General features: G+C 42.1%; 1 protein-coding gene across 3 annotated transcripts in view; it reads right to left on the bottom strand.

Moving 5' to 3' along the window:
- MYO1B (myosin IB) overlaps window positions 1–14,342 on the bottom strand; it is a 159,141-nt gene that overhangs the window by 13,022 nt on the left and 131,777 nt on the right. Inside the window, exons 18-26 of one of the 3 annotated variants that reach the window (XM_081861221.1) lie at window positions 13,201–13,401; window positions 11,089–11,182; window positions 9,636–9,785; window positions 8,751–8,819; window positions 7,075–7,161; window positions 6,681–6,767; window positions 3,874–3,960; window positions 1,471–1,545; window positions 632–766 (exon numbers count right to left, since the gene is read on the bottom strand). In XM_081861221.1, the coding sequence (XP_081717347.1) occupies window positions 632–766; window positions 1,471–1,545; window positions 3,874–3,960; window positions 6,681–6,767; window positions 7,075–7,161; window positions 8,751–8,819; window positions 9,636–9,785; window positions 11,089–11,182; window positions 13,201–13,401 (985 nt within the window). The remainder of the gene's footprint in view (window positions 1–631; window positions 767–1,470; window positions 1,546–3,873; window positions 3,961–6,680; window positions 6,768–7,074; window positions 7,162–8,750; window positions 8,820–9,635; window positions 9,786–11,088; window positions 11,183–13,200; window positions 13,402–14,342) is intronic. The other 2 variants (XM_081861222.1, XM_081861223.1) reach the window with 2 other exon arrangements.

Below are 14,342 nucleotides of genomic sequence, written 5' to 3' on the forward strand. Positions count from 1 at the left end.
CTTAACTAAACTGTGGAAGGAAGGAGAGAGAGAGAGAGAGAGAGAGAGAGAGAGAGAGAGAGAACGAGAACAGAGACCCCCGACCTTCAGCCAGTTTATCTGGGAAGTTCCAAATAACATGTGCACAGTTCCCAGTTGGACTTTGCTAGAGTTCAGTAAGGCAGTCACACTTTTAAGCTTTCTGTAAATAGAATTAAACAGCTACCTTCTCTCACAAGATTGATGACTATACAGGCGCTACTAAGGAAGATTAAAGGCACTACCTTTTCATGGGGAGAAAATGTTAGCTCCCCACTAACAAATGAAACCCAAGAGCAATTTCAGTCTCTTTGGATTGATGCCATTTGAAACTACTGACAGCCTCTGAAATACACATTTTTGCTGAGACACTTCTAATGAAAAATAAGGAGCACTGCATGTTTTGTCCCCCTGGTCCTTTATTAATGGCTTTTATCGTATTTTATTTGTTCAGATGTTCCAATGCTTCATGTTTATGTTTCATACAATAAAACAAAACACTATATTATACATTAAATTGCTTTGAGTGCCTGAGAGCAGAAGGTAGAACAGACTATAAATAAAAATACAAACAAACAAACAAATACAATGAACTCTTGTATCGTATGGTTACCCTCCACAAGTGGAATATCCTCTTCAGTTCCTTGTGAGTTGAATCCAAAAAGAGATAAGGCCTTGCTGGCCAGTTTTTATCGATTGGCGATAAAGAAGGCATCTTATTCTTCATTTCCAAGAAATACTTTTGCATCTATGGTAAGAAGAATTAAGCAACCTGTGTTTTTTTGTTTGCTTTTAAATGATCAAATTTTTTTTATTCAAGCAGGCTTTCCCTATTCACAAGATCTGCCAAACCAACATCCAGCTTCATTTACACAAAAAGATATTACACTGCTGGCAACAACTGAGTGTAAAACCATTGTACTTTTTACTAAGCCAATGAGCTGGTTCTGATGTGATACTAACCCATGTGTAGGGAACCTTTGGACCCTCCTGATGTTGTGGAACTGCGCCTCCCACTCATCCCAGCCAGCATGACCAATGGTCAAGGGGAATGGGAATTGTAGCTCAGCAATTATCTGGAGGAACAAAGGTTCTCAACACTGGCACCAAACCACAGTTTAACATTGCAAGACTAAGCCACAGCAAGGCATGGGCTCATGTACTCCTGCTCTTTCTGTGGCACTGCTGTGAGGAGCTGAGCAACTTTTTGTTTTTGGTTAAATGCAGTCTACTTTGCCATCTGCAGCACAGATAATTAAAAAAACAAAACAGATTAATAGAGAAAGCAGTGTTGTTCTCTATGTACTATGTATTCCTCCAATCAGCCCATCTTATGTATGTTGAGAAATAAAACAACTTCAAATGATTGTGTTTGCTATTCTTTTCTGATGACTGAATGCAGGTGAATGATGACTGGCTGCAGTAATTGTATAAGGGGAAAGGGAAACGTACAATTTTCTGAAGTATAAATTCGTAGATCTTCCTTCCAGCGTTGGCCCGGAAGAATTTCCTGTACTCTCTACGGACCTGAAAAATTAAAAACTCAAGAGTAAACATTCAGCTTTTGTTTTTGTTTTCTTCTCATAAGCATAAGTAGTACACTAAATTCCAAGGAGACAATTTTTAGTGTTGTTCTGCAGAGGCAAGACCACAATCTAGATCCCGCCCCCCCCAATACAAAAAGTTAAGGTAAATACAGGCAAAATAAAAATCCTCATTAACTACTTAAGAGGCTTTAGCATTTCTGGATGTGTTTATTATTATCAGGAAACCTGACTTTGGGTGGTACCAGTTCAGCTTACAGGTAAGGACTCACATGATTGAATGTTCCTCTCTATACCAAGTGGGGAAACTTTTGGAATCAAATTGCCACATTCCATCATTTGTAAGAACTCAATCATTTAGTGTGGCTGCATCTAACACTAAACTCCCTGCCTGGGACTCCCTGCCTCCTGAGATCAAGCAAACACTTTCACTGTACACTTTTTGGCACCTGCTAAAAACATTCCTGTTTAGACAAGCCTATGCAGATGCTTAGAAAGTTGAGGAAACTTGAATCTGTTTAATGTTGGTTTGTTTTAAAGTGGGGTTGCCAATTTTTATCTTTTGTAGACAGCTTTGAGGTTTGGTTTACAATCAAGCGGTATATACATTTTATGAAATAAGTAAGTAATAAATAGACAAGCAACTTTTTGGGGTTCACATACAAGTGTGGGGGGGGTGAGGTCAGAGGAAAAACATGGCCGAGGCTACAGCAGTGGTTCCCAACCTTTTTTTGGCCATGTCCCGCCTACGCATCTCTAAAATCCTGATTCCCCCTCTGTGCTTCAGAGACTTCGCGTTTCTATCGCTGAAGCCAAGGAGCCTGCATTCTCTCCATAGGACACACACACATTTCCCCTTCATTTTTGGAGGGGGAAAAGTGTGTCCTATAGAGCGAAAAATACGGTATTTGACTTGCAACACAAATATAAAGGATCAATGGCAATCCCCTTCTTGATTTGAATGGAATGGTGTTGCACCTTTAAGAAATTTGCCCTTGTTTCAGTTGCTTACAGGTCGTGGTCAGCGATGAAAGAACCTGGCTCGGCCGCACGTCGGCATGACGCAGCCGCATCAAAGAACCAGGGAGCTGCAAAGTGCCTGCGAACTTTGCTCGGTGACCCTGTATGCATAAACGGCTCCCACTATACCAGGTGTGGGGGAACCCTTCAGATGTTGCTGACTTCCAGCTCCCATCATCCCTGGCAAACATGGCCAGTGACTGGGGATGGTGGGAGCTGTAGTTCAGCAACATCGGGAGGGTTCCCCCGCACCTGCACTAAGCCATAATTTGGCTTAGTGTGACACGCAAATCAGGACTGTGTGACTGCTACGATTCCTGTATGACTGTTGCAGGAGGACTGTTTTGCTGCAGCCGCAGAAATTGCAGCCGTCACATATCTAGCCTCCTCTCTTGCCCCCATCCCCTGGAAGCATCCGCTCACACAAATCGTCCCTCCATGTGGGTGTAATCCATTTGCCGGCAGGGATCCATCCTCATCAGAAGGAAAATCAAGCATACTTAAAAAGGTAAAGGTAAAGGTACCCCTGCCCGTATGGGCCAGTCTTGCCAGACTCTAGGGTTGTGCGCTCATCTCACTCTATAGGCCGGGAGCCAGCGCTGTCCGAAGACACTTCCGGGTCATGTGGCCAGCGTGACAAGCTGCATCTGGCAAGCCAGTGCAGCACACGGAACGCTGTTTACCTTCCCGCTGGTAAGCGGTCCCTATTTATCTACTTGCACCCGAGGGTGCTTTCAAACTGCTAGGTTGGCAGGCGCTGGGACAGAATGACGGGAGCGCACCCCGCCGCGGGGATTCGAACCGCCGACCATGCGATCGGCAAGTCCTAGGCGCTGAGGTTTTACCCACAGCGGCACCCGCGTCCCTTTAAGCATACTTAACGTTTAGTAATTCTATCATCACACAACAGCAAAAGGTGGTTCAGAAAAGAATTGTCTGCCATTACTTGAATTGTTGCCAATGCCAGCTGGTGTCAATAGCTGCAATGACACCCCATTAGTTAAAACTATTTATTATCCCTTTGATAAATCGCACTGCTGGTAAGATTAGCAATGTTTTTGAAACAGCTGCATAGATTTGAAAACGCACACACATAAAGTTGTCTGGCATAATCTGCAACGCCATTTTGCTTGCTTGTTTCTAAGAGTCTAATCTATGGGAAAGAACAATTTCCTTAAAGATCATGCTTGCTAGAGCAATCTCACAGCACCAGAGGTTGATTATGCGTTAGTAGAGAGCACGCTTTTTATTGAGTTCATTATTGACATAAGGGAGTCGTTTAAGAGAGTACCTTTAGTCCAAGCCAGTAAGCCCAAATGACTGCAACAGCATGCTTACGCCTAGCCTCTTCCTTCAAGCGTTTCAACTCCCTTCGAGCCTAAAAGGTTTAGACAGTGAATCACAGAGACAGCCTGATGCAGGTAAGCACAATGACCAGGAACAGAATTCTCCCACTGATAGAACAAGCCAATACAGGAAGATGGAAGAACAGTATGCAACTTTTAGAACCCCAGCATGAAAGGGTGAAGAGAGGGTGAAAGTGCAAGCAGACCCCTCAGCGCTGCTTCACCAAGCCAGGTAAGAGAAGTAAGAGTAGCAGAAGTTCCCTGGGTTCTGGCACTCTCATATGGCATGTTAGGTCTGGCAAATGCTGCATAGCTCTCAATTTAAAACAGAAAACTTTCTGCACAGTTGCAGCCCAAAGGGTTGTTATTCCAGGTAAAACATTAAAACACTAAGGTCTGAACATGAAGTACCGTATTTTTTGCTCTATAAGACTCACTTTTTCCCTCCTAAAAAGTAAGGGGAAATGTGTGTGCGTCTTATTGAGCGAATGCAGGCTGCACAGCTATCCCAGAAGCCAGAACAGCAAGAGGGATTACTGCTTTCACTGCGCAGTGATCCCTCTTGCTGTTCTGGCTTCTGAGATTCAGAATATTTTTTTTCTTGTTTTCCTTCTCCAAAAACTAGGTGCGTCTTGTGGTCTGGTGCGTCTTATAGAGCGAAAAATACGGTACTTAAGGAACCCAGTTTAGGCCAGCCTTACACAATTTTGGGTGTCAATGCGCTTTCTTCCAAAATCTTGTAAAAGAGCTTCTTCTTTGATGTCATACAGAGACATACATGCACATCACATCATCACATCAACATGACTTCAGTATGTGTAGAACACAGGGAATAGGTAACACAAAAAGGGATGTTAAAGATCTATACATTCTGTATGGCGATGAGATTCTGTTATTGCTTTTGGGTATTTTAGGGTTAGTAGAGGACAGGCATCTTCAGAGTTCAAATGGTTGTTTGAGTATAGCATTACGCTAACAGCAGCCGTAGTTATGCACCTGCAGCAGTGAGACATAGTTCATCCCACAGAATGTTTGTCTTGCAAATTTTGCAGTCCGTAACAAAAGCATGCTCTGCTACTTAAGTCTGTATTCAAATAGAAGTTCACACAAGCGCATTTAAGTTCTTAGTAAATGGCATACGAATGCTGGAGAGAATTGCAGTGTCATTAGGGTTCGGGCAATGATCAATTTACTCTCAATGATATTTTTGTTTATGGTCAGCAATTGATGATTGTTTCATGAATGGGTTCAGTTTATGAACCCCTCATGCCTAAAGTGTTTTTGGGAAGATGTTGTGTGTATGTGTTTTGTTTTGTTTGAATTACATGGTAGTGGTGGTGCCCTGTGCAATTTGATCACCATATCAAATAAACATTTGAAATTCTACAGATCAAGTGGCTGGTCATACCAAGCACCTATTATTATTATTATTATTAAAAAAAATACTTTTCCTCAAACAAATCAGTCAAAGCTATCTTGCAGGAGAATTTCCAGTTGTTTCCTAAAGTAAATTTCCACATGACGTGGGGCCAACAACCACATGACGTGATTCAATGCTAGTTTACTTTGACAGTATCCCAGCTATCACAAACAGAAGAGCTTGGTTTTCCAAATTAAACCTATAACCCTCAAGCTACTTTTTATGGTATATCACTACTAAAGCCCAAACAGTTGAATCATTTCCCCTAAGTGGAGCATTTTGCCATACAAAACAAACAAACAAACAACAACAACAAAAAACAGCTGCAGCAAATAGTGATGTTCCAGGTGGCATTTACTTCCCTAAGGTACAGCCACATTTGGTAAGGCTCTTCAGTATAGTTAGTTGTTTCAAAAGAACGTTCTCTAGGGAGGAGCTTTCATTACATAACACACGTTTTCTTCTTTTCTCTGTATCAATATTGTGCAATCAGTTGCTCACTGTAAACCAGGGGTGCCCAAACTTTTTTTAAAGATTTGATGAAGTGAACATGCGTGAGGACCAACCAAAGTTGTTGATCTTTTTTTACAATTTTAGCCGAGTTGTTGAGCAGGATATATACTGCCACCAGATTTAAGATTTAGTTGACCAGATTTGTTTTAGTTGATTAGGGCCCCAAAACGGACTTCGGACATGCCTGCAGTAAATTTTTGGTATGACTATTCATCTTGGGATTTTCCTGTGTCATTTAGTGTTTTGTTGGAAACCACCCAGATGCGTGGGGTATAAATAAATTATTATTATTATTATTATTATTATTATTATTATTTATTATTCTACTATAAAAATGAGAAATTTAGACCATAGAATTCTTTTGGGATTAAAATAAACAACAACACTTTCTCACAAATTGTGAAATATTAGGACATGGGTTAGAACCTATGTGCACTGCTGTGAATTTAATTAATAGAACATTTTTCTGCCTCAGCTCTTAGCGTGGGAACCTATAAAATTACTACTGCATGTGCATGCTAATAAAAGGGCCTTTGCTTCGAGACACGCAAGTTTAGTTAAATACATTTTAGAGCCCCTTTTCAGTCTAGATGCTTTATGGCTTGTTAACAAGCAATTAGTGCTAAACAGCTGGGCATGCTTGGACTTTTTTTAGTTTATGGAACTTTTTTCAGGTTAAGTGGGGCAAAGATGTAAAGGAAAGGCTATCAGCGGCGGCATGCTCCTGTTTAGTAAGCCAGCACAAATGATTAATTCTTGCTTTAAAAAAAAAAGTGAGTGGGATAAGGGAAGGGGGCACATGACGCTTGCATGTAGTACCTTTAATCCAAGCCAGTAAGCCCAAATAACAGCAATAGCAAGCTTATTCCTAGCCTCCTCCTTCAGCCGCCTCAGCTCCCTTCGCGCCTGCGGTGCATTTGAAAATGAAATGTGGGAAATTTTGATAGAGACAAAGGAAAGAAAAGAAGAGAGTTTGCTTCAGTTTTCCCAATGGACAGAAAGCAAGCCATTTCACACAGAATAAATGAAAAGTGTGTGCCTGGATTTTTAGACCGAAAAGCACAGTTTGGAGTGGGGTGAGGGAAGTGGAGAAAACTCAAGCGAAGTGAAGTAAGCAGCTGAAAACATTTCTGCCACTCTTTCCATCGAAAGGCAACCTTTGCACCACGTAGCTGGCTTGGAAACAAACAGAAGCCGGCTTGTGTTTTCTTACCTGAGCTCCGTGCCAATAAGCGGCAATAGTTGTAACAGCTTCCTGACAGCGTTTCTGATGCTTGAGTTCGCGAAGCAGCTTTCGAGCCTGTGAAACAGCAATAGCCCGTGCCAAAGAAGAGTTAGCGCTTAAAATACAGCTGTGCAAAAGATAACAGAGTGATCTGATGCCCACCTGCCCACTTCAAACTCCCAGACCTGGCAAACATTTCATAATTATTCCATCCCAGTATGTTTCCAAGCACAATTCAAAGTGTTGGTGCTGACCTTTAAAGCCCTAAATGGCCTCGGTCCAGTATACCTCAAGGAGCATCTCCACCCCAATCATTCAGCCTGGACACTGAGGTCCAGCTCCAAGGGCCTCCTGGCAGTTCACACACTGTGAGAAGTGAGGTTACAGGGAACCAGGCAGAGGGCCTTCTCAGTACAGTGGTACCTCGGGTTACATACGCTTCAGGTTACAGACTCCGCTAACCCAGAAATATTACCTCAGGTTAAGAACTTTGCTTCAGGATGAGAACAGAAATTATGCTCCGGTGGCGCGGCAGCAAGAGGAGGCCCCATTAGCTAAAGTGGTGCTTCAGGTTAAGAACAGTTTCAGGTTAAGAACGGACCTCCAGAACGAATTAAGTACTTAACCTGAGGTACTACTGTTGTGGCGCCCAACCTGTGGAATGCCCTCCCATCAGATGTCAAGGAAATAAACAACTATCTGACTTTTAGAAGACATCTGAAGGCAGCCAGACATCTGAAGGAAACCTAGCCAGATGGGTGGGGTATAAATTATTATTATTATTATTATTATTATTATTATTATTATTATTATTATTATGCCTTTCTGGTGTAATCTAGTACTGCCAGCGGGAAACAGCACTGGTCTTCAAATCAGTTATTGATACATGAGTAGGAGTGGCACCTAAACCAGATTTCCAGGGCCCATCTAATTCTACTGGTGGCTTGGGATTTTAAGCCACAACTACTCAAGTTTTCAAAATAAATCAGCAAACGCACGTAAAACAGATTCTAGAGAAAGCTTAAGTTAAACAAAACGAAATCGGGGGGCGGGGCGGGGCGGGGAGAATAGCATATCATTTTAAAAATAATCCAAACAACATTCTGGTAAACCACATTTTGCTTGACTGGGTTTTTATTTCCGATTCTTTCAGCACATTCTAAGCAGTCCTACTTGTTTTTAAATAACATTATGGTTGAACCTACATCTCGCATGTCCAGCTTGCCTTTCTGAACCCCAGTCGCTGCTTCTACACCGCAAAGCAGTAAATCCATTACAGTCATACCTCAGGTTGAAGTTGCTTCTGGTTAAGCATTGTGACCCCCTACATGCACGGACATGGGTTGAATTCGCTTCAGGATGCGAACGGGGCTCCGGAACGGATCCCGTTCGCATCCAGAGGTACCACTGTAATTACATCCTTTTTAAAAACAACAACAAGGTTTTCCAACGGCAGGGTGTGATTCGCAGGTAAGAATAAGTGAACAAACGAGGGTTTATCACTTTTATTCCCCTGCAATGCCTCCGCGCCAACCTAGGAGTCCAAATACACGTCTGGCAATGAAACACAGGTACAAGTACCCCTTTCCTCTACCATGGAGAAGCAGCCGTTGGCTGTGGATGACGTAGTTACAACCCAAGGGGCTGAATTGACTTTTTCTCACCTTCCATCCTCTGATATAAGACTGCACCACGATGGCAGAACTCTTGATCTGCTGGTACTTCTTTTGTTGCTGCATTGAAAATTTAAACAAGTTTTACATAACTGAAATATACTCAGCTTGTCACACACACACTTTGTACTGGTTCTATTAGGGATGCATGCTATGTAGGAACTGCCTCGGTGAGTGATACAACCTGTTTGCTAGAAGCACACTGCACTTCTAAGAGCAACACGCTGAACGGTGAATAGACATTGTCAGTAATTGGCCACTAACCAGCACCTGAAACCGTTGTTTGAAGCAGGTTTGCACACCATGGCTGTATTGGCAATGGTTAAGTGTTTACGTTGGCAATGAGCACAACCTGGTTAAAGACAGTTTCTGATCAACTCAGCCTCTCGGTTCACAAGGCGTCTCCTTATACATGTCACCTGGAGGCATATTTTAGCCAAGCAAAGGGGAAAAAAACATGGTTTCACTGGGCATTTGGAACCTGAATCAGGATTAAGGCAGCAAACCATACTACGTCTGCTTTGGGTCCAAGAGCTCTACTGCTGTTTCTGTGGCTTTTCAAGCTGAATTAAAAGTGCATGTTGAGACCAACCAAGAGTACTCTAAGACTCATCCCTCAACTAATTGCTTTAAGATTACAAAGCTGTGGCAAGACCTACCAACATCCAAACCTGAGCATCTTCCAAGAATACTCACTACAAAAGCAGGGCACAGTTCTGAGTTTACAGCCATTTTTTAAAAATTTCACTGGATACTTTAGTTTAACCACAGATGTCACAATTTTTTTTAAAAAAATTTTTGCCAAGTATTGCTAACTGCACTGAACTCTTGAGAAGGGACAGGATTAAAAAAGCCCCACATATAATATTTTCTTACTGCGTATCTCCTGTACCAAGCAGCAATCACAATCTGACTCCTTTTCATGAGAAGAAAACGTGTGCGCCACTTCCAGCCCCTGTAGATCTTCTGGATCAGGGTAGCCAAATCCTCAAGGCGCTGTTTTCTTAGATCTTCTAATTTGAAGAGCTATTGGGGGGGGGGGTTGGGGCAGGAAGGAGAAACGTGAAGTGTTATGTACTGAAGTTCTCACCCTGGGCCAGCAGGGGGATACTGTAGATAGTTATGCAAATGAAGGATCGAAAGTGACGTCCAGTGATTGGATAGTTTTAGAAAGTTGCTACAGTAACGTTGTAGTGGAGCTCTATATAAGCAGGCTGACTGAGCTCTTCAGTTCAGTTCTGTTCTGGCCTCTGAATAAACAAGAGCTGTTTGAAGAATCGCTGTGTCGTCTGATATGTTCGCCCACAACTTAACAAGAAGGAAGAGTAAAATGTTTGACACCTTAGTTATTTTAGGTTTTGCACACGAACGCAGCAGAATGAGGTGGCAGCGAGGTATCAGAGAACAGAGGTGGTACAACGGGCTGGACCATTTGACAATGTGGGTGGAGAGATTATATTTTAAATGCCCCCTATGTTTGAAAACAAAAATCCTCATGAGAAAAACCAATTCTGCAGGGAACAAGCTTGAACCTCTCACTGATGTACTAGCTTTTTGCCTGCAAGGAGTTTTACATGGGACTGCATTCAGAAAGGACATTCCCCAGCTGCAATTCAAACTAGGAACAATCCATTTCTATACTTTTAAAATAAATAAATTTAATACTAATATTTTATTGAAATAATTTCAATTATAAAGAAATAAAGTGATAAAGAGGGGGAAAGTTAGGTTAAAAAAAGAGCAGAATTGTGTATAAGAAATTTATATATACAAAAATGCAATGTAATATTCTCCCATATATTCTTATATAAATTGATAGTGTTATTATCCTAATACATATGTAGATTTTAATATCCTACTACATTCCAAATGTTGTCACATTTATCCAAACAAAGTCTACGTCTGTAAGCAGTCGGTTCATAAATTGCAAGTGTTGCCATATTGTCCATTCCTATTCTGTCATTTACCCAGGACTAAGAGTTGTTGTGATGTCAAAATACAGCTAGGGAGCGACGGTGGAATGCAACAAACGAACTTTAAGAAGCTGCTTTTTTTGCCTGCAACTGAGGCCCACACAAAACCAACTTTTTGAGGAATGTGTGATACAGTTGTTAGATGGCATGTCACGGTGACAAGTAAAAAAATATGCTGGATTAAATTTATTTCCCTCTGCTTTCCAAAACCTAAGCTTTAGCCCTCCATCACCTAACAACCTGAATTTGGCCTTAAAACTCTTGATATCTTGTAAAGAAAGAGGAGGAGCAGGAAGAAAGAGACAAATGTACTTGAGCTGCCTTTGCCGTAATGGAAGAAAAATTGGTTCACATACTGTTCTTGGGTTGCGGATGAATATTTTTGATCTTCCCAAGGAATATTCTTCTTCAGGGACTTCCAGCTCACTGAACAATACCTCTACACCAGCTCTACAACAGAAAACAAATGGAAGTGATTTACTCCTCTCTCTCAAAAGTAGCACCTCTTACACAGGCTGAGAATACAATAAGCATATTATTAAAGGGAAAACTCTGCTTTAGCATAGGCACTGAAAAAAACAAAAGACCAGTAATTGCTACCTATTCTGTTTGCAAACACTTGCGCTTCAGATGTGAAAATGGTATACAAAATAACAAATGTCTGCTCTGATAAAGTCATTAAGGATTAGAAAGTTCCAGCCAGATTGTGAAATTGACAAAGCAATGTTCTAAACAGAGGTACAGTAGTACCTTGGTACTCAAACGCCTTGATTCCCAAACGCTGAAAACCTACTTTTCAAACATTTTTCGAAGCTGAACATCCGATGCGGTTGTCTGCTGTTGTTTCCAGGGCGCCTGCACCAATCAGAACGGACTTCTGGAACCGATTAAGTTTGAGAACCAAGGTACCTCTTTATGAATTTGTAGCAGAAATGTCCTAAACCCCCCCTCCCAAACTTATGTACAAATCGAACTGAAGCTCTCCAAACATATTTCACAGTTCTTGGCAATTTAAATGTAGCAAAATATGTATTTAATTTATAGAACATGCAGTTTGAAGCAAAATGGAGTGGAATTGTGGGGAAAACATATGAAAGAGGCACGAACCCGAAATTGAAAGGTTAATCCATGTTTAATTTTAATTAGGGTTGCCACAAGACAAAATAAATCTGCAATTTAAAATAGGGAAGGTATGCAGATAAAAAGGTGAGAGGAGCTTTGATAGAAACAATACAGTAGTTCTTCAATCAATCCTTGCATGCCTTTTACTGAATATGATTTCCTTGGGATCGCATCTCCACAGGATAGTTTTGTAACTGGCTCTGCGCCGTACAGATGATGTGCAAGATAATCTCAAGAATCAGGTGCAGAGGCCACAGTTTTGCATACCTTCAACTCATATGAAGAACCTTTGTAGCAACATGCAAAATTATGGCACCATGTTTCGCTCCCTGAGAGCATTTTGAAATCCAGGAAGGGCAAAGAGCAGGAAAGTTAATAGGGTGTGGCTTAAGAGGTCGGATTTTTTTTCTGGAAAGAGCATGCAATCCCATAGGCATGTTAAGCAATTGGTGCTGGGCCAAATAAACAGCAATAAAAAGCTAAAGGACCCCCTGACAGTTACCGTATTTTTCGCTCTCTAAGACGCACTTTTTCTCTCCTAAAAAGTAAGGGGAAATGTGTGTGCGTCTTATGGAGCGAAGGCAGGCTGCTCGGCTAAGCCAGAAGCCAGAACAGGGAGAGGGAGCGCTGTGCAACACTCCCTCTCGCTGTTCTAGCTTTGGGGTTAGCGGGGCAAAGCCTCCGCAGGGCAGCGGGGTGCCTTCATCCTGCTGCCCTGCAGAGGCTTCGCGGGCTGTCCCAGAAGCCTCCGCAGAGCACGGGGATGAAGGCTCCCTGTACCCTGTGGAGGTTTCGCGCAAAGCTAGACCAGCTATCCCAGCGGCTATCCCAGAAGCCAGAACAACAAGAGGCTATCCCAGAAGCCAGATCCTTCTTGCTGTTCTGGCTTCTGGGATTCAGAATTTATTTTTCTTGTTTCCGCCCCCCCAAACTAAGTGCATCCTATCGTCTGGTGTGTCATATAGAGCGAAAAATACGGTAAGTCCAGTCGCGAACGACTGTGGGGTTGCGACACTCATCTTGTTTTGCTGGCTGAGGGAGCCGGCGTTTGTCCGCAGACAGTTTTTCCAGGTCATGTGGCTAACATGTCTAAGCTGTTTCTGGCGAAACCAGAGCAGGCCATGGAAACACCGTTTACCTTCCTGCCAGAGTGGTACCTATTTATCTACTTGCACTTTGACGTGCTTTCGAACTGCTAGGTTGGCAGGAGCAGGGACCGAGCAACGGGAGCTCACCCCGTCGTGGGGTTCGAACCGCCAACCTTCTGATCGGCAAGCCCAAGGCTCAGTGGTTTACACCACAGTGCCACACCAATATACCTGCACTAATTAGTTAGTGACTCTTACCTGGCAGGACCTCTCCAGTGTGGCCATGTCTGTTTACAAAGCATTTTATATCTTTCTAGACAAGGCTCGTAAGGTTGCCTAAACGCATATCCTGCCCTTCTGACACGAACATTTTCCAGCAGACCCAAATACCGGACCTGATGACAAACTAGAGCCTCGTTGAAGATATGTGCTGCTTTTTTGTCATTGGGCTTAATGCATCTGCATGAAAAAGGACATTCATTAAGATATTGCACAATAATTTCTGCTACACAAGCACAACTATTTATTTTCCACTCGGTTGGTTTAACATGCAACTGACTGCAATCATTTGCCCGTCTCAGACAGAAACAACAATAAATGACTAAAACAGGTAACATAATCTTTACTCCCATTATGGATTAAATATAGAAAGCAATCACGGTTATCATATTCATCAGACAATGGATCTTAAGACATTATAAACATTAACTTATGGTAATTCCAGAGACACTTGGCTCATTATTTTTCCAAATAGCTGCATATCGAATTGCAAGTGTCCCTATTTACTAATTAAATTTGTATCCTTCCCTTCCTGCCACAGAAGCCCTGGGGCTCAGAGCCTTTTACTGTCACAATCTTACTAGAATGCAAAATAGAACTACTTCATTCTACGCCCCGAAAAGGCATCCTGTTTTGCTTGTCACTTGATGACATGGATTTGATGTGTAAGCTTCTCTGTAACGTTCACTGCACCAGAGATATAAAACAAGGAGTCCTTTTGATCTTCCACAGTTGTGCTGTCACTAGTCTATTAATTAGGTTCTAAATCTAATCATGTCTATAAGGAAAAGTGATTTTTTTTTAACCTTCCTGGTTTGTAACTCTGTTCAAGCTTACAACCACCTGCCTCAGAGTCTAATGGTGAAAATAGCATTGATTTTGGTGTTTTAACAACTGTTTGCCCCACAATAGTGTTGATCTTCTTGAGTACTTCATCCCAAAGTCTTGCTAGATATGGGCACTTCCACCACAGATGAATGCATGTACCCCACTGACCCATAACTCTTCCAGCAGTCTGGGGACATCGTAGCCAGCATGTGTATGAATCTCATTGTGCTTTAATATGATCTGTGGGTTTTTATGTATTCTCTCTGACATCCGGGGAACCAGTCCCAGCACCT

The sequence above is a fragment of the Podarcis erhardii genome (genome assembly GCF_964252035.2).
Source record: "Podarcis erhardii genome assembly, chromosome: 1".
Classification (NCBI taxonomy): domain Eukaryota; kingdom Metazoa; phylum Chordata; class Lepidosauria; order Squamata; family Lacertidae; genus Podarcis; species Podarcis erhardii.